The 19485-nt window shown below is 40.7% G+C and overlaps 1 protein-coding gene across 2 annotated transcripts in view; it reads right to left on the reverse strand.

Moving 5' to 3' along the window:
- The window catches only part of ppp2r5a (protein phosphatase 2, regulatory subunit B', alpha isoform), a 42130-nt gene that overhangs the window by 14268 nt on the left and 8377 nt on the right, over positions 1-19485 (reverse strand). For both annotated transcript variants that reach the window (XM_017411923.3, XM_037981401.1), the window contains exon 2: positions 7596-7792. In XM_017411923.3, the coding sequence (XP_017267412.1) occupies positions 7596-7792 (197 nt within the window). The remainder of the gene's footprint in view (positions 1-7595; positions 7793-19485) is intronic.

The following is a 19485-nucleotide window of genomic DNA, read 5'->3' on the forward strand; positions in this document are numbered from 1 at the left end:
GGGGGGCGGTAAGAGGCCTTGATAATGGATAGGGGGGCGCTGGCCCAAAAAAGGTTGAGAAACACTGACCTAAAACATGCAGGACGTCGGCCCTCAGGGACCAGGATCGGACACCACTGACTGAACGGTTACAGCTGATTGTGGGAACGCCGAGTCAGCGCTCAGACTATAGTTTTTCCTATTTATAGTTTCTCCCTTATGTTTTTGCGATCATCCTACTTCCGCATGCTTTGTTATTTAAACCATTCATGTATGAAAATGTTCAGCCTGATGTGGAACAGGGTGTTGTGACCCTTTGATTTTTGGAACTTTAATATTTTTCAAATGATTCAACTATATTTAAAACATAGAAAATACATAGCTCTCTTCAGTTTTTGCAAAAAACACTTTTTTATCTGCTTCAGACTCCGTTTTTGTCTCCTTATTCTACTTTTACTTTAGCTACTGCTTTGCTTCTTTTAGCTACCGTTCGGCACATTTCTGTTTTGCTAATTTGAGCCGTTTTGCAGTTTTAGTATCTGTTTGCTAATTATAGCTACTGCTTTGCACCTTTTAGCTTCAAGCTGTGGCTCTACTGCTTTTAGCTATTAGTTTCTGAAGTTTTAGCTCATATCGTTCTAATATTTTTAGTATTTAGCTCGTGTTCTGCTGCTTTTAGCTTGTGCTGCAGTCATTTTAGCTTATGCTTTGCTAATTTTAGCTTGAGCATCTTCTGCACCTTTTAGCTCCTAGCTACTGCTCTGCTTCTTTTAGCTACCGTTCGGCACATTTCTGTTTTGCTCATTTGAGCCGTTTTGCAGTTTTAGCATCTGTTTGCTAATTATAGCTTCTGCTTTGCACCTTTTAGCTTCAAGCTGTGGCTCTACTGCTTTTAGCTATTAGTTTCTGAAGTTTTAGCTCATACCGTTCTAATATTTTTAGTATTTAGCTTGTGTTCTGCTGCTTTTAGCTTGTGCTGCAGTCATTTTAGCTTCTGTTTTAATTTTAGCTTGAGCATCTTCTGCACCTTTTAGCTCCTAGCTACTGCTTTTAGTTTCTACGTTGCTGCTTTCAGCTCATACCGTTCTGCTACCTTTAGTTTTTAGCTCGTGTTCTGCTGCTTTTAGCTTGTGCTGTGCTCATTTTAGCCTCTTGTTCTGTTTAATCCCACTTCAACAAATCAGGTTTTTAGCTTCTCCAGCAAATTGCAGCAAAGTTATTTAGCACGCAGCCTTATTTTCACATTTAAAAAAAAAAGCCATTTCTCTAGTTTGCCTCCATGTCTGACACCTGAAGCAGCTGAATCACTTTTGTGACAAATAATCCACATCCGAGGCTGCGAAGAAACCCGAAAACAAACAAACACGTCAGCCTGGTAGGCGGAGAGGACGGCAACTTATTTCCTGAGCATTTCGGGGCCATTTGTTGCTGCTATAGAAACAGAAAACTACTTGGTAAACCATGACCGATTCAGCATCTGTCACAACACCTTATTAAAATTCTGCACCAGAGACAATCACTGCAGACAGGTCACTGCCACCTCTATCCTCTTTTTGTTATTTTTAGCCAGGGTAAATTTGAGAGTGACAACCACACACACACACACACACACACACACAGCAGCAGGGAGCTGGAAAAGACAGTATTATGTAATTGGATGCACAGCCGGACGCTGAAGTGATAAAGGCAACATCAAATTAACTATTGGCAGCTGGAAAAATCCAGCTGACACTAATGGGAGAGGAAGGCGGCAAAGGGATTTTAAAACCTCAACAGCAACCCAAATTCTGACACGCTGAAATTCCCTGCGAATAAAATAAAAATAAAGCTTGCAGTTTGAGCAAAAGTTCTGCACATTCTGGCATCATTAAAAGCTGGTTCATGCACACTGCTGACAATAATCAAATGTGTTAAAGTAGCTCGTAAAAAGGACCTAATGGTATAAAGCACTACGTATTTCCTGCCATAAATCTGTTGTCTTGATTTGGTTGTTTATATGTATTTTGTCTCAGATACTGCAGATGGAAACAGGCGAGTGACTAAATCTGACACACTGCATGTTTCTCTCAGGAGTGGGATGTTTTTGTACACAGTCCCTGTTCAATAAACTAAACTGAAGGACTCCGATGCTCCGTGAAAGTCACATCAGTCCTGCCTTGTAAGGACTGTGTGAAAACGGCTAGTGGGAAGCTCCCTGCCAAGCCTCCCGACATCTGTTTCAAAGCACAGCTGCTTTCGTTTCTTGGCCGCATCACAATACGCACGGGGAGTTTGCGAACTCGCGCTCGATAGGCCACTTCATTCGTGGCCCAGACTCTTCAAGGAGCCCAATTAAAATGACCAAATGTGTTCTGAAAATAGAACAAACGCCGAATTCGAGGAGGAAATGTTCTTCTGCTCCAGCTTGTGCTGGACTTTAGAGGTCAATAATAATCGCTCGTGTTGCTTTGACAATGAGCTGCTGCAGTTTGAACAGAATAATAAAAAGCCGCCTCTTCAAGGACAGATTAGCCCCTCGGCTAACTGCTGTTAGCTGCACGGAGATGTCATTTTACTGCTTGCCGCCTTCCTTCGACTTCGCAGGAGTCCGGCTCAGCATCGCAGCTGTTTCTTAGCTGATGAAAACACCATCTGGCAGCATCTTTGGTTTTTGTCTTCTTAAACACAACCTGTTGACTCCCTGCAGTGCTCATTTGGCACAATTACATCTGATGAGTTTCAGGCTGATTGCTTGAATGGGAACTTTGTGGAAAAGATGCAGTGAAGCCACAGATTTAACAATAACTGCACCACAAACTCAGTACCTGAGACATTAAACTAACATATTTATTTTGTAGAGTTAGATGTTTTAGTTCAATGCATCTGTGCAAATAAGGCAGCAAATGTAGTTTAACGAGTAAATCTAAGGTTCAGTCATTCATGAAACTTGCTGTAATTTCAATGAGGTGCCCTGAATGCCTGTTTTTGTCGGCCCGTGCGTCAGTAGTTTGTAATTTCCTTCGCTGCAAATGTGAGATTTCAGGCAGCAGCGACGTAGAGCAGAAGGTCCAGCACTGTCACGCTTGTGTAACCGGGCGTAGCTCTTTAAGAGGAACTTATTATTCTAAAATCAGAGTAACAATTGAAATCAGATTCTCAAAATGTGATTGTTTTCTGTATATTTAAAAGTTTTCCTATTTCTGGGGGGAGCTTCGTCAATGGCTAAACTAAACTTAGGTTATTTACATCACAAGCTTGGTCTCCAAGTGAATAGTTTAGCATAAGACATCCAAACGTAGAACAAAATCAAAGGAATTATTTGATGTAAAAATGCTTCTTATACCCATCTAGTTCTGACTTTAACCCCATTGAACACCTTTGGGTTCAGCTTGTTCGTTCCAGAGTTACCAACAGTGTGTGACCAAGCTGGTGAGCAGCCTGAAGAGAAGGTGTGTGGCTGTGTGTGGTTCTTCCACATGCTACTGACGCCCCTGTTCGTTAAAGGATTCAATCGGTAAACTGCCAGTACGTCTTGTTTCTTCAGACTTCGATCATCCAATCCATTAAACGACACCAAACAAGCAGAGTACGTCGTTTGGCATTGGCAGAGAAGATCTGGCAAGTTTTTAAATCCACATACTCGGCTCTGCTGCTCAACCCACAAATGCATTTTCCTTACAAATGTGGCACCATTTAAGGGGAAAAAAGGCTTTCCAACAGCATAAAATTTACTGCCAAGCAGCATTGCTACAACAAAGAAATAGTCAACACAAACTTCCTTGCTTTTTGTGCCAAGTTTAGACGAGCAGAAAACTTTGACTGCATTAAAGACCCGATACTGTCTGCAACGACTGACTGTCATTTGTTAAATGAAACGCAGCAGAAACGACATCTACAACGCCCAGAAGGTTGGATAAATCATCGCACGACCTTCAGAAGCAGTTATTTAATTCCCCCAGTCACTTCGCAGGATTTGAAAAATAACTCAAAGTTGGACGTAACAAGAGAAAACATCGTGGGAGGATGGCAAACATGAGAGGCGTGCGAGATATTTTCATAAGAGGGAAAAAGGAAAGAGTTATTTTGTGTTTGAAAAGGATGTAGGAGGATTTAGAACAGGCTGTTCTTAAGTGTCAGAGCTGAAGGTGAAAATGGTGTAGGTTCGCCGATGATGAGAATCTGATGCTTTGTCTGTTTAGGAGTGATGGCAACCAACACCTAGCAACAAGTTAGAGAGGGAGCTGCAACGAAGTGCGGGAATCAAGGTCGAAAGGAAAGGAAAGGTTGAAAATGACAGAAAATAAACTCAATCCGTGTCTGCTATTTTGCAGTTTTCCACACCAATCCTTGCTATAGATTCAAGAATTTAATCAAATCTGCTTGATGTAAGAGTTCCTCTACAAGCTGCTATTGACTTTTGTTAATTTTGCTGTATTATTAAAGCCGTAAGAGCCATTTTATTGCTGCCATTTGTGCCAGACAAATGCATGGAAGCGGCGCTCTCTGTGCTGCAGCACTTTCTCTCTTCGCCGTCGTGTGATGCCAAGCGAAGAGGATCCCGGAGAGCCATTATTAACCCTGCTTTCTGACAGTGTAGCTGCTATTTGTCTAACCTCGTTCAGGAGCCGTCTGTGGTGCAGATACACGACTCCGAGCCGGGCCTTTTCTCTGGAGCTCGGGTTCTTTTCATCTGTCATGACCGCCACGGAAATTAGCTTGAAAAGGAGGGACGCGCTGTGAAACCAGCAGGAGTTCTGCGTCTTACATTATACCCGGGAACAAACCTGCTAACCTGCTGGTGACTTTCACAGATTAATCTGGAGCTCCTGTAGTAATTTAGAAAACTGCAGTCGTTAAAGTTCTTTAATTAGATGTGATTAAGAATTAGTCATCAGTGTACCTGAATTAGAATTTTTAAAATTCTTTCCACATTTTTATTTCTGCATCTTCCTGGCTACAACTTCCTCTCAGCTCATGTTTGCGCAGGTTTTTGGAAAAAAAACATCCATTCGTCTTTATTTACCATTAAGAGGCTGAAGTAAATCATCCTACTCTTCGATTTAGATGTTCCTAAAACCTGAATAAAATTAATTAAACAGGAATATTCTGAAAATTATGGTTTTCCCCTCTCGGTTAAAAGTTTTAAGAAACTGTTTATCGGAGTCCTTTTAAATAAAATGGTCTGTTTTATCAGGATTTTGTTAATGGATTGCAGAATTCTGAACTTTAATTCTGCAGTTTCTCTTTACTTTGTTTGCTCTGATTGTTTTAGAGCAGATTGGGTCTGCTGTGGTCCCTGTAAGATATAATGCCACAGTAAAACAATCTGAACAGCGTTATGTTGCATTATATTCATCTGATTAAACACAGAACTGATGGTAAGTTCCCAATGAAGCTGAGCGGTCGAGTCTTTGCTCTGATACGTCACTAATTAACATCTGTTACGTAATTCAGCTTTAAAAGATAACTAAAAAAGGTGACTAAATTGGCTCAGACCCGTGTTAAAGTTAAAATATACAGCTCAGATGTCTGAGTGCATCATTTTCATAGAAAGATCAGCAGATCTAACAGACTTGGTTGTGTGAATCTGAATGAAGAGCAGGTAACGGACATTAAACTGACAGGTGTGAACGCTCTCAGAGCTGTCCACTTGCAGTCGACTCACCCAAAGACAGATGTATAGTGTCAGGTATGAACGAGGCCTGAGGAATAAATTACTACAACAGCTTTCCATCAGGACCTACAGAAGTCTGTTAATGACCCATCAGGTTAAACCAAGTAAGATGAAGCTATAAACATCCAAACTATGCAGCACGGCGTGCAAAATAATGTGTTCACAAAGGTTGACAAGTTACAAAATAACAAAAACTAGCACGTTTTTTCCATCTTATTTGTTCTAATCAACACTGTTTCATAAGATAATATATCCTAATTAATATAATAGAAAACAAGCTAATGAAACACTAGATGTGAAAAAAGCAGCACAGCCTCACGTGTTTAAACATCACAGCATCTGGTGTTTAAATTCCAACATCAGATTTGTTTTGGTCGACTCAATCGGCATTAATTTCAATTTTTTACCCCAACAGTTTCATGTTTCTCCACCCTGTAGTCAACATCTGCAAAACAATGACGGCTTTTAATCAGAAAGTGTTCAAACGGACAACAACAGAAGCTCTGAAAATCAAGGAATGGGATTTAAAACAATGTAAACAGAAAAGATTCTTCTTTTTTTTACCCACAGCGTTTTGGTGCTACAAAGTCCTTCCTAATTTTTGCTTGTGAGAAATGTCAGGTGCTTCGAATTGAACCCTAAATCAATAGTTGCAAAGCATGACATGAATTACTGCCTACAATCCATTAGTAATCTGTAGACTCCTTGACTCAGCTGAGGATGTGCTCAGTTGTATCCAGCATGATAATCTCCGGCGTGGAGTGAATCACTGCAGCACTGACTGCCGTCTCCTGAAAGCTGCACATGAGTCATTATTGTACTGTGGGAGGACAAACAGCAACTCAGGGCACCAGCTATGAGCACATATCTGCAACATATTGGCCAAAGATACTCTGGAGGGTGCGGGATGAGTTGTCAAACATCCTGTTGCGTAACATGACTCCTGCGCGATCAATAGACTAATTTCAGAACCCAGTGTGCAGCATTCAACGGTCTGATCTGTATACACACACATTTAATTTAAAAAAATTAAAGCACTTCATTGCTTTCTGCTCATCAAACATGCTTTTAAATCCCCACAGATAATTCAATTCACCTTGTAAGTTGAATTTACAAGGTGTAACAAATGTGTTTGGTACAAACTGGATGCACTTTAACTGTGATCATTTAAAAAAAAAATTAAAAAAAGGAAATGTTTGAACTTCCAACAAAAGCTAGAAATGGCAACAAAACCAACTCCATCCAGGTGAGACTGCAGAAACTCCCAAATAATGATGAATTACCCACGCTCGGCCAGCCGGTGGCGATAAAGTTGTGGTTTTTCGAAAACAATCCTCAACCTAATGTTCATTATTTCCACAAACTTGCAATAAAAGGATTCAGGATAAAGCAAGCCAGGCGTAGAAGAATGTTAAATTTGACGCCATTGTTGCTGTTTCATGCTAAATACATAAAGCAACAGTGGGCATGCACAAAGTTGGCTGCGATGTCATTATTTACCCAAAATATCCATTTCTTACGTACGGACAAATACAATAATAACTGCTTCTTTAAAACAAGAAAGTCTACTTTGAAACTGTTGGAAAAATCTGCTTTTAAATCACTTAAAAATATCATTTCCATGTGAACGAGAGGTGCAAACGCAGCAGAAACGGTTCGCTCATTCATGGGCTCTTCTCAGCAGAGCAGAAAAGATGAAGATCAGAATGGAGACAAATATTTTAAAATTATTCCAAACTTCACAATGTGGCTCAAAATGGAAGCAGTTTTGCACACGGCTGCTAACATCCTGCAGACAATAAATGCTTTTTTAAATCTAAAAACACGCAGAGAAGCTGTTTTTGAGTTCATGTAATTCATCCCTCGTGATAACATGAAACTTGCACTTGTTGCTCTGCGTTTATTTCCAAAAAACGAAAGAAGTTTGGGCAAACCAGCGCCCCAGAGAGGAGCCGGCCCTCACCATGTTGATGATCTCAGGGTACGCAGGCTCTACCAGCACCCCTCTGTTCGTGGAGACGTAGTCCACCAGCTCGTTAAGCGTCGCCCTCTTCACCTCCTTGCTCTTCAGGTCCGCCACAGAGTCTATAAAGTCGAAGAGCGTGCAGCACTGTTGGAGTTTCTGAGTGAACAGTTCCTGCTGATCTGTGGAGGGAGCATCTGGAACAAAAAACAAAAGAAGAAGTCATTCTCTGATTGTTATACGCTAAAAATCCGGATTTATTCCACTACAGAGTAAGGTGACAAGTGAGACAAATATTTTAATTACGCCTTTGGGCTGATTTTTGTTGTTGGTATTCAACTTAATCTGGTTAAAAAGGTGCAATGAAACACCAGCACAACAAAACAACCCATAATTATGTGATTTATTGCATAATAATAATGCTTGATGAAGAGGCATGCCACACAAAGGGGACCCAGTCGTTCTCAGCTCTGATTGCAAAGCCTTTTCATGAATTCGGCGGTGAGAGCGTTCGGGGGGTTTTTAGGCTCGTCGAACTCAACCTGAGCTTGGATATAAACAGCATCTGGCAGTCGACAAACTGCACAATGATGCAGGGTTCAGTGCTACAGCCTTACTGCAAGTGTGTGGGTTTGATCAACAACGACAACAACAACAACAACACACGCCCTCTACGACAGCCAGTGCTGCTAAAAGAGTAAAAATCTGCATTAAAATAACGCCTAAAATCCACTTTGGTGTTGAATGAAATGAACAACAATTTACAACCACCTACAACAGGAACTGATTTCGGCCTCAAATTGAAGAACTTATAACAAAACTGTCTTAGATTTATGACACAGAAAAACGGTTTTCTAAATTGTTTGCAACAACAGACACATGAAACTATGACATTAACGCCTTAAAATGTACTCCGTCATAAAGATCGATCAAAGAAAGAATGACAATAATTCTCATATCGATGGTTCAAGTCCCCTTAAACAAATAAAATCTGAAAGCAAAATTTGTGACAAGCTGTCAACAACCACATGTGGTTGTTTACCTACGGAAACAGCCGAAGTGACTGAAATTAGGTCAACGACATCAACGTCCGTTCGGGATTGAGACGTCAGGCGGTTTTGATGTTTTTGTACATATTTAAGCTCAGGTTTGCTGAGTAAAGATAAAAGATAAGTTGGGGTGAAACCCTGAACTTACCGGCCTCGCAGAAGTTTTGCAAAAGCCGTGTGCATTTGAATGCCGAGCTCCGTCTTTATGGAGCTCCAACGACCTTTTTGATCCCCCATGTTAACTTCTGACAACTGTCCCACTCCAGCTGTGTACAGTCCTGGTCCTGGAGGTCCACGATCCTGCATGTTTCAGGTGTTTCTCTGCTTTGAATGACTGAGTGATTAACAGGCGTCTGCAGGACTTGAAACAACTAAAACATGCAGGACGGCGGCCCTGCAGGACCAGGATTGGACACCACTGTCTTACTCTACGTTTCCCTTTTCTCCGAGACTCTACGCTTGTCCTACTCGGCCATATTTGTTTACCTACACAGACTACGACCAGCCCATCGTGGGTCGGTTTGAGGACCCACATCCAGAACTGCGTATCACTACATCTGGAAAACTACTGGAGTAAACTCCTCAAAGTGTACCATTTGATTCCAGCTCAGGATGACTTTTTTTGTGGTTTGATTTCAAAGTTTGCGTCGAGTAGCTTTAAGTAAATCACACTTATCTCCACCAAGTGAATATTATTCTTATGCAAAATAACCGGTATACAAAGGACTTCCCAAGGCAAACTTAAATACTTTTACTTCTAAAGGTTTGCCTTCCTGCTAAGTCACTTCCTGTACTAACAAGATAGAAAAAGCAGCAGAGCAGCAACTCCAGAACAAACGGAGCCGAAACGAAAAGTGAACCCAAAGAGAAGCTTTTAAATATCTTATGAATCACTATATCAATATAAAAACTGACAAACAGGGACCCTGGTCTTATACCACTTTTTCACTCAGACAAAATAAGTGTCTTTTTGTCAGTGGAGGAAAACTATACAATTTTATTTGATCGCACAGAGACCCGTGAACATAAACATGCTTTGAAGGGAGTTTTTAAAAAAAGCGTCCAAGCAGGAAATGCAACACAAAGGAAGAGGGGATAAGGATATCAACAAATATGGGTTTATTAGGCATTTATGTGCATTACTTTCTTTAAAAACTGCAAAGGACATAAGGTAAACTACGAAAATATCGACACAAATTAAGTTTTTGTTGTCAAATGAACAACTGAGTCTTAATTTTAAGCTAATCTCCCAAACATTTACTACTTAATATGATAGTAAATTAACATCCAAGTCACCTGCTGGCAGGTCGAAACGTGCAGCTTTATTACGCAGAACCACAGCATAGTTCCAATAAAGAGAACCGTAGTTTCCAGATTTTTTATATTTTATAGAAAACCCAGTTATTTGATCTTTTGTTGTGCTTCCACAGACTACAGCTGTTTACAGCTTTAAGGAGAGAAGAGTTCTGCTGCAGAGTTGCTGTTTATTGTTTGTTTGTTTACAATTGAGCGATGTTACGCAAGAGAAGAGTCGTTTCTGCATGAAATGATGAGGCACGGGAAGATCTCACAGTCGGGCACAGCCCCAAAAAATGAAGAAAAAAAGCCTCACAATGAATTTCACACGTAGAGGAAAATGTTCCAGCGGCGTCGACAGCTGACAAAGTGCTTCTGCAACTGAACCTGCGAGGTCAGACGGCGGCTGTTGTCTGGAGCGAACTCGATACGTGAGGCACAACCGTAGCGAGCCGACTCGTTAGCGCGCTTACTCTGCCCTAACGCCAGTTTTCCCAAAGTATCGCATCTCGGTGGATTCCGGGCTGAAAGGGCACGCCGAATACCAAACTGGAACGAGGAGGATGAAAGCGCCGCGACGCCCCCGCGGCCACGTTAACGCCACACAAGGATGGCTCACTTTTCATCCCTGGAAGTGGTACGTGGCGGACGTGTGTGGGGTGGCGCGCCGACACTTCGGGCCTTCGACGTTCTGCTGGCTTTTGGAGGAAATACAAGTCGCCTGAGGGCACATTTAAGGGGAGCGGTTTAGACATTTTCTAAAAGGTTGGTCAAATTCACACGAGTCTAAGACCGGGAGGCTCTCCTGAATGAATGATAAACACGCAGGCTCCGAAGGTAAGAAAAACGAGCCAAACAGCTTCTTCAAAGCCCCTCATTATCATATTAAATCTAATTTATTCAATATGTACAAAAACAGAAGTATAAAAAACATGAAATCCTTGCTGGTTGCCTGGAAACCTAACATCCCGAGTCCTCAATTGTTCCTTTTTACACACGTCTTCATATATAGGTTAAAAAAAAAAAAAAAAAGAAGATTTTGTTATACAATGCATGATCCTCAATGCATTTATCACATCTCATGCTTGGGAGGAGGAATCCCACCTCGCCTTTCATTCCCCCCCATATATTTTAAATAGTTTCAGCGAGCTCTCTTAGTTATTCGTGTGAAATAAAAAAATAAAAAATCCTTCCGCGGGGGGTTTGTTTTTATCCCCCGGAGAGAAAAGAGAGGTGGGCCTTTTAGATAAGTCTCCGACATGCAGAAGCTTTCCCCGACGTGAGGCTATTTTCGTCTTTCGCATAGAAGATGCATTAGTGCGCAAATTCCTCAGGGGTGCTCGGCGAGGAAAGGAAAATATTTCCACGCGGAACCGAGGACCGATAAATGAGAAGGAAGAGACACCGAACAGATATTTGGAACAATTCAAACCGCCTAAAATAATTTTTTTTTTTTAAATGCATGTGGATTTTCTTTCAAAGCAACATGAACTGATGCTAATTTTCAAGGAGGACTCCCACGTCTCCTGAGCAGAGTTTCAGGAATCACTTATCCTACTATCAAGATGCAATAACATGCAATTTAATAACCACGCATGGACGGGAGGCTAAAAGTGGCTCGGGGTTGGAAGGAGACCGATTAAGCCCAACATAATCACAATATAAGCTCAATATAATTACACCTTACAGTCTGCTCAGTTTGTAAACATTTCATAAAGGCTCTTTTGATCTTTGGTATTTTACAGATGAACTACTGGGTCCAAACGACTCGTCGGAGAGGAAATTAATGGCACTGGTTTCACTATTCCTACCTCGCTTATTTTTTTTGGAATAAAAACAAAATGCATTCAAACTACAGAGACGCAAAGTAACATATTTATATCTCAACACGCTGCCGAGATTAACAAGTGAATATGAGCCAGAGAAAACAAGCAGGAGATTATTTATAGAAACTGGTTCTGGATAAAAATACTGATTTCTGCAAAATAAAATAAAAAACTCATCCAAAAGTTTAGAAGCCACAGCTATGTAAACATCGCTGTACCTAAAAAGATGTATATTAAAAATGGATTCAGGGTCTTTTATGTTAGTAAAAATATTATAAAATAATTCTGAATTTAACTTGAGTCCATTACATGGAAGAAAGTGAAGTGGAGAGACGCCCTATATTTATTTTTAAATATATCTTGTAGCATCTTAAATACAAGCGTCCTACATACAAGTTCATTAAAGATACAAACCACAACGGTTTGGAAGTGTGGGGAGAAGACCGAGGAGATGATGATGATGATGAGGACCTCAGAGAAGAGTCATGAAAGTAGCGAAGGAGGAGATGAAGATGGTTGTTGTGACAGAAGAGGAGGCAGGAGATCGGGTGAGATAGGGGGCAGATGAAGGGAGCAGCCGAAAAGGACGAAGAAGAACGAACGCAAGACGGCCAGTAAAGAAATCAGAGGCGTGAAAGGCTTCTTAAAAAGGAGGAGAAACATCTGAACGCAGTCGGGTCAGGGTTTCGATTTTTAGTACAAAAAGGCATAAAAATGACTGGAGCAACCTCATCCAAAAGGAATAAATGACGATGTTATTAATTGAATATTATAGGAATATTTGTCCTTGAGACAAATATCTTCAGCTGAAAAAGGCACATTTTGATGCTTCATTAGGTGAGACATATTTTAATCATCTGTTTGCATAAAGTGTTTTTGAACAAAGCTAACCAATGAAATAATTAGCCATTAGCAGCGTTATCTGGGCTGAGAACTGAAGGCAGCTGGCTCGGTTTGCAAAAACAGATCAATCCATTTTATATGAGCTGCATTTCGTTTCTTACACTCGAATAAAAAAAAAAAAAAAAAAAAAAAAAAAGAGGTCAAGTCTGACTGATTCTCAGAAATATAGACTGGGTAAGAAAGATGTGATGACAAAACAGGAAACGTGATCTCAGCTCTAAAACCACAACACTGAGGAGAACGAAGGAGGAGGAAGAGGAGGAGGGGGGACATTAAGATGCTGAACCACCCAGATCACTAAAGAAGAAAAACAAAACAATTAAAAATAATAAGATCTTTTTGCTTTTGAACACAAAACGATCTTTCTCAATGATCATAAAGCATAAATAAATGGGTCAAGATGTTTGTGCAGCAAACAGTTTTGCATAAATCCACAGATTTGTTGCGCATTTCATTTCAAAGACTGCTCTGAGGGGAGCGATGGTTTGAACAAGTTAAATACTCCGTAAAAAGGTGCCGTAAGCAGAACCACAGAGCTCCTAATTACACAACTATTGAGAGAGGAAACGTCTTGAATTCTTGATGTTTCTGGAGGTTCTTGAAGGACCAGGAGTTAACTGAGATCATCGAATGAACCTTAAAGCCTGTGGGGTTATAATCACAGGCCTGGCATACTTTATAGTGTGGGTTGTAGCTGGTTGGGTCAAAGCTTTTTAAATACATCTGTTGTAAATGTGGATCCACTGATTGTTACCTGAAGGTTACATTAAAACCACACGGTTCATGAAATAATCTGGTGACAGAGATAAATCGCACCAAATACCAGTCCCATCTGGTCATCCTTAAATGATCGAAGTGTGACTTGATTCCAGAATAATTACACATCAACACTTAAATCCATTCAGACCTGAGGAGTGTTTTCAACATGTCACCCTGTGTTGCATGAAGTCTGCATGGGTTATTTAGTCTAAATACACACCTTGCTGTTATTTACAGCTGTTCTTGTGAGAGACAAAACCTCAGCGTGAAAAAAATAGATTTCACAAAGACAGCAACCATGCAGCGAACTGAAACATGACTCGTGTTAATCTGTGGACTTCAGCAGATACTGAGCAAGCCTCTGTTGCGAAGAAATCATCCGAATCATCTCTGCCAACCTGCTTTAATCCGGAAACGTCGTCTAACTCTTCCTGTAGAAGTTACTCACACATTATTTCTGCTAGCTAACACCAGCCTAATTTATTTTTTGCCCCCAGCTGCATCATCACTTCTGCTTGCATCATTGTAAACTGTTCTGTCACTTCCTGTAGGTTCCCCAAAAACAGCAACAAACTGCAACACAGCTGCTTTCACCATCAGAAACATCCAGAGTTTTCACGACTTCAGCATCTACAGGCACAATTAATCAGGATAATAATTAAAAAAAATAAGCAAAAATGACGAACTTAAAGCTAGTCTCTCTCAGCTAAAGCTTTTCAGCTCTACACCGATGCATCAGAAGTCCTCAAATTTGCAGCCAATTAGGCACAAAGCTGTAATTTGGGTCGTAATTTTACACCTCGGGGAAAGCAAAATGAGAAAAACTAAAACATTTTGGGGCGAAAGCTTTAATTAGCGAAAATCAGTCCGGCGTTGCTGAACCTCTCATCTCTCGACGAGGGACCGCAGGGTGGCGGGTTTCTGAATGAACCCCCCCCCACCCCCCTTTTTTTTGCTTTTAATTAAAAAAAACATCCACGCAGCAGATGGTTTTTCTCAAATATGCAGATAAGAAAGCGATCACCGTCGCTGTAACAGAAAACAAGCGTGTGCGCGTGAAATCGCTCGCAGTCAAACGGTCATTTTGCATTTTTAGCGCTTTGCGTTTCATCATTCAGACCGATTTTCCTTCATCTTTGAGTTTCTGCTGACAAAACAAACTTTCAATTCTCTGCGGTACTTTTTTTTTAAACTGCTGCAGGAACAGATTCGCATGATGCACCCAGTTTAAAGATAATTCAGCAACAAAAAAAAAGAACAAAACATAACATTTTATTAGCAATATTCTGCTGAGGCACTTTTGTGCTCTGACAGTTTGATAGCTGAAGTCAAGTGTTTGACCCGTATTTGCATTTTGATTACTGGTGCTCAGAAGCAGCGGCACTTGATACCTTTTTTTTAAAAATCTGAGTTGCGGTTATGTAGAGTTATACAACTAGGCCCGACGATTCAGTTACAAGTACAACTGATGCACGCACGTTTACGTCTCATCAACGTGACTTCCTGGGAGTATCATCTGCCTTTTTTTTTGTGCCAATCAACATTTCACAGAACTGGAAAGAGACCAAAACAAACAGGTGGAGAGCATGCAGGTCAGAGAGATGAATGCTGGGATTTATTTTTAAAAAGCAGACGAATCAAACTCCACAATCGACCTCAGGACCCCCCCCCCCACCCAAAACAAAATCTCCTTTAAATCTGCTGGAAATGGAGCTAAATGCTAAAAAAGAACCAGGCTGGAATAAACAATTCACGTGGGCTTATTATTAAAAATCACTTAATGATAACACCAGTTTACATAACAAACACCCACCTCTCTGACAGTTTTCTGCTCATTTAACAACAGACGTATCTGCTGATTGCTGCCCTGGAAGCTCCGCTAACGAGGACCATTTCAGCTAAGAATACTAATAATATTTTCTGGCAGGAAGTTTCACAAGACTACTCTTTGGCTAGGCTCTTCAACGTCTCTCATGTATCCATGTTTTGCTACGCCAAACTTCTTTGAGTCGACAGAAACACCTTCCACTACGACCACAGCTGCGGGTCTTCTGGTGTTTTGTTTTTTTTTAAATAGCTTTGCAGCTCTAAGAACTGAAGTTTTCGCCAATTCATATTTGCAAAACAGCTCCGGCTCAGTCAGATTACATGGAGGGCATACGTGAACAGCAACCTTTAGGTCTTGGCAGCGATTCTTTGTAGGGTTCAGGTCTGGGCTTTGACTGGGCCTTTCCAACTCGTGAATATGCTTTGGTCTGACCCGTTCCACTGCAGCTCTGACTGGATGGTTCAGGTCGTCGTTCTGCTGGAAGCTGAAACCTGAAACCTCCGCCCCCGGTCTCAAGTCTTTGGTTTTCTTTGGTTGTTCCCATCAACTCTGAGCAGCTTCCCCACACCATGACGCTGCCACCAACATGTTTCAGGGTGGGGACGTTGGACTCCAGGTGACATGCAGCATCAGATTTCCGCCACACAGTTTTGCTTTTTAACCAGAAAGTTCAGTTTTGGTTTCATCTGACCGGAGCAGCGGCCTCTCCTGCTCCTCCTTGATGGTTTTCTGTCAACAATGGCTTCCTTCCCGCCCCTCTTCCATAAAGGCCAGGTGTGTGGAGCGCACCACTAATAGTTGTCCTGTGGACAGACTGTCTCACCTGAGGTCTGGATCTCTGCAGCTCCTCCAGAGTCAACATGGGGGTCAGATTCCTGCAGGTCAGATTAATGTTGTCCTGACAGTTTAGGTGAATGGACCCATCTCAGCAGGTCTGCCGTTGAGCCAAACGCTTCCCATTTCCAGATGATGGACTGAACAGACCTCCGAGATGCTTTAGAGCTCAGGATGCAGTCCAATACCTAACCCTGCTTTAAACTTCTCAACAACTTTATCCACGACCCGTCTGGCGTGCTCCTTGGTCTTCGTGATGCCGTTTAATCACCGTAACAAGCCTCTGAGGCCTTCCCTTCCTTCAGTATTTATACTGAGATTAAATTAAAACACAGGTGGACTATTTACTAATCAGATCTGAACGCAGCTGTTTGCACTGGAGTTTAGTTAGAGGTTTGAATCGAGGCCGACGCCACCTTTTTCAGAATTTTATTTGTATAAAAACCGAAACGCCCCGCATCCTTTTTCCTTCCAGCTTTTATGCGGTAGTCTGTGTTGGACTTCCGCATAAAATCCAAGTAAAATACTTTGAAGTTTGTGGTTGGAACCTTCTCAAAGCACTATAATTTAGGATTTATCATGAATGGAAAAATATTTAAATAGCCTTTTTCTAACTTTCTGACATAACAGATACACAAGAAATAAAAAAAAACACTTTAGCCAGAACTTATTCTTGCAAACTTTCTTGTATTTCTTGAAGAAAAACTCACATTTGGCAGGAAATTCCAGAGAACCAACTAATAACTTTCAGTAGGAGGAGACAGAAAACGCCCTCGAGTCTCCACGTCTGCAGGTGTTCTTATATTCTTTGAGTGTTCTTATACTCCGCTGCTTTGGGCTTCATTTTTGTCTGTCAGGGATAATTTCAGACTCCAGACTCTAAACATATTGTTGTTTTTTTATGTGCCGATGTGGAGGAAAAAAAAGAAAGTCAAACTACAGCTGCTTAACTGGTTAGATACGATTCTTCAACGTGTCTGTGTGTTTTTAGATTCTTGTCTCCACATTTGTTTAGGCTGCACATTAAACTAATGCTGGCAAAATAAGGCTTAAAGCTCAACCGCGGTCGCTTAAGCTACAAACTGGAAATGTAATGTGAAGGTACTTTGGAAAAGGTAAACCAAATACAGTTTTATAAGTTTTATAAGACCTGGGCGTAATTATAAAGCTACCAAACAGGCGACCCGTCTGTCAAGACTCAAAAATGAATGTGCTGGAATGCCTTCGGGAGGTTTTACTATAATAAGCGTCGCCTTGTCTCAACGTGTAGTAAACCTCTAAAATGTAATTGGAACCATTACCCTGACTGCGACAGAGTTCACACAATTTACATACGCCCAACTAAACTTATTATATCTTCACATTGTAAGAGCAGAGATATTTTTAAAAAATGCAAATAAAAAATAAAATAAGCACAGCACTGTTGGGATGATTTTACACCTTGTGACACGAATGGTTTGGTTTTATATAAACTGTCATTCCAAATAACCAACAGTATTTATTGGCTTTTCTTGGCTGTAGGGTGTGCCGGTGAGGGTGTAAATAAGAATGTGTCCTTTAGGTCACATTCAGGTGTGCAAGTTCAAAATTAAAAGCAAGGTGTAATTTTACACGTGTGAAAATGAAGGGTGAAAGAACGTGAAATCTTAATGGAGATGAACTAAAACGCGATGACAAAATTAATTCATTGTATCAGAAATGTAGAGAAGTTAGAATAACTCCAGGGTTTTCTTTCAATACAACCCATTTGCAGCAAGTCATTCTTACAAATAAGAGACTTTATAAACTTTAGTCACTATCACAATAAGGCAAACATAAATAATAAGTACATCTTCTTACCAGGATTTATCATAATAGAATATTTTGGATCTTCAATTGAAACTATTGTCCTATTTAGGCCTTATTTTTGTGGTTTAAAATGAATACATTTAATTTTTAAGGACCTTAGCAGACATAAAAATTCTGAATTTGACAGTAAAAGTTAAGGAATGGAAAGAGTGCAGTACACAGATCTTAAAAATATAAAAATATAGTTAAAGGAAAAAGTCAAAGGTAGTTTTAAATGCAGGTAAAATGCAACAAGTTAATGTGAAAGAAGTAACGACATACAGAAGTGAAATATATTGTTCTGGTTTTGTTTACAGTGTCAAAAAAAAAAGGGTTGGATAAAATGAACCACTTTAACCAATCAGGTAACAGATAACAGGTGTGAAGCCAACTTTACCAACAATGTTAACAAAGGTTAAAGCTTTTTACGCCGTCCACCATCTTGAGGATTCTTAGTTTCTTGGATAGGAAGGTAGAGTTTGGCTCCAAAAGACAGGAAGTAGTAATTACAGCCCAGAAAACAGCTATAATTGTAAAGTTATTAACAAACCAGTTCAGCATAGTCCAAAGAAACAGTAAGTTAAAAGAAGAAAAAACTATTATTCCAACCCTCTCTATGATAAACGAGAGTGGTAGATAAATTAAACCAGTATCCCTAAAAGTCAAAGTCAGTTGTATTTATGGCATGAACTATGAAATATTTGGAACAAAATCAGGACAAAACAAACAAACCACTTAGTTCAAGTCCATTGGAATGGGTACATAAAAATATATAAAGAAAAAACAAGATGATCCTCGCACAGAGAGCTCCCATATACAGATTTATTGATGAGACGTTTCAGACCAACAAACCCCAAAAATCAGGACAAAAACAAGAAACTGAACACTGTTATCAGCCAACAGCAGCCAGCACAACACCAACAGGTACTACTGAGACGAAAAGGTTTGTTTACTAAACTTTTAATTAAAGTCAGTCATCAGTCACATATGTCTGAATTTCTGGTAAAACTAAGGACTCAGAGGGACTTTTATTTTAGTTAAATCTATTTAAGAATGTGTTACAGGTTGTTTCATCAAGTCCAAACCATTTTTTTACTTGTTGAAAGTGCATTCAAAACAAAACCCATTAAAGAAAACCTCCTGTGCACATACGAGAGATCTGGCTCTATCTTTATAGAGAGTTTACTCCAAGCAGTAACCCAGCCTGTCGCAGACAAAGTGCCGGGGTTTTATTACCTCGCCACTTCCTACCGTGAGTGATTCTGAAACCCGAGCGCGCTTCGCATCGAAAAGTGAAATGTCAGGGGATCTGGTCAGGAGGGGTCAGCGCTGTGCGTGTAGAGGGAGCGGACGAAAAGGCCTGCAGCATTCCTGCGTCTGCTTTAACGTCTAGATACCAGCACACCGCCGTCCGCCTTCACGTCGCTAACCTCGCCTGTCTCTGATAAACCCAAAGGAGCTCGTTCGCACTCTTTGACACGCTGGCACCGCACGGACCGTACAAAAATTGGTGGAAACCGTAAAGAACTAAAGTGGAACTCTGTTGTTGTGCCTCAAGTATTCATACT

The sequence above is a fragment of the Kryptolebias marmoratus genome, linkage group LG19, assembly GCF_001649575.2.
Source record: "Kryptolebias marmoratus isolate JLee-2015 linkage group LG19, ASM164957v2, whole genome shotgun sequence".
In the NCBI taxonomy this organism is placed as follows: Eukaryota; Metazoa; Chordata; class Actinopteri; order Cyprinodontiformes; family Rivulidae; genus Kryptolebias; species Kryptolebias marmoratus.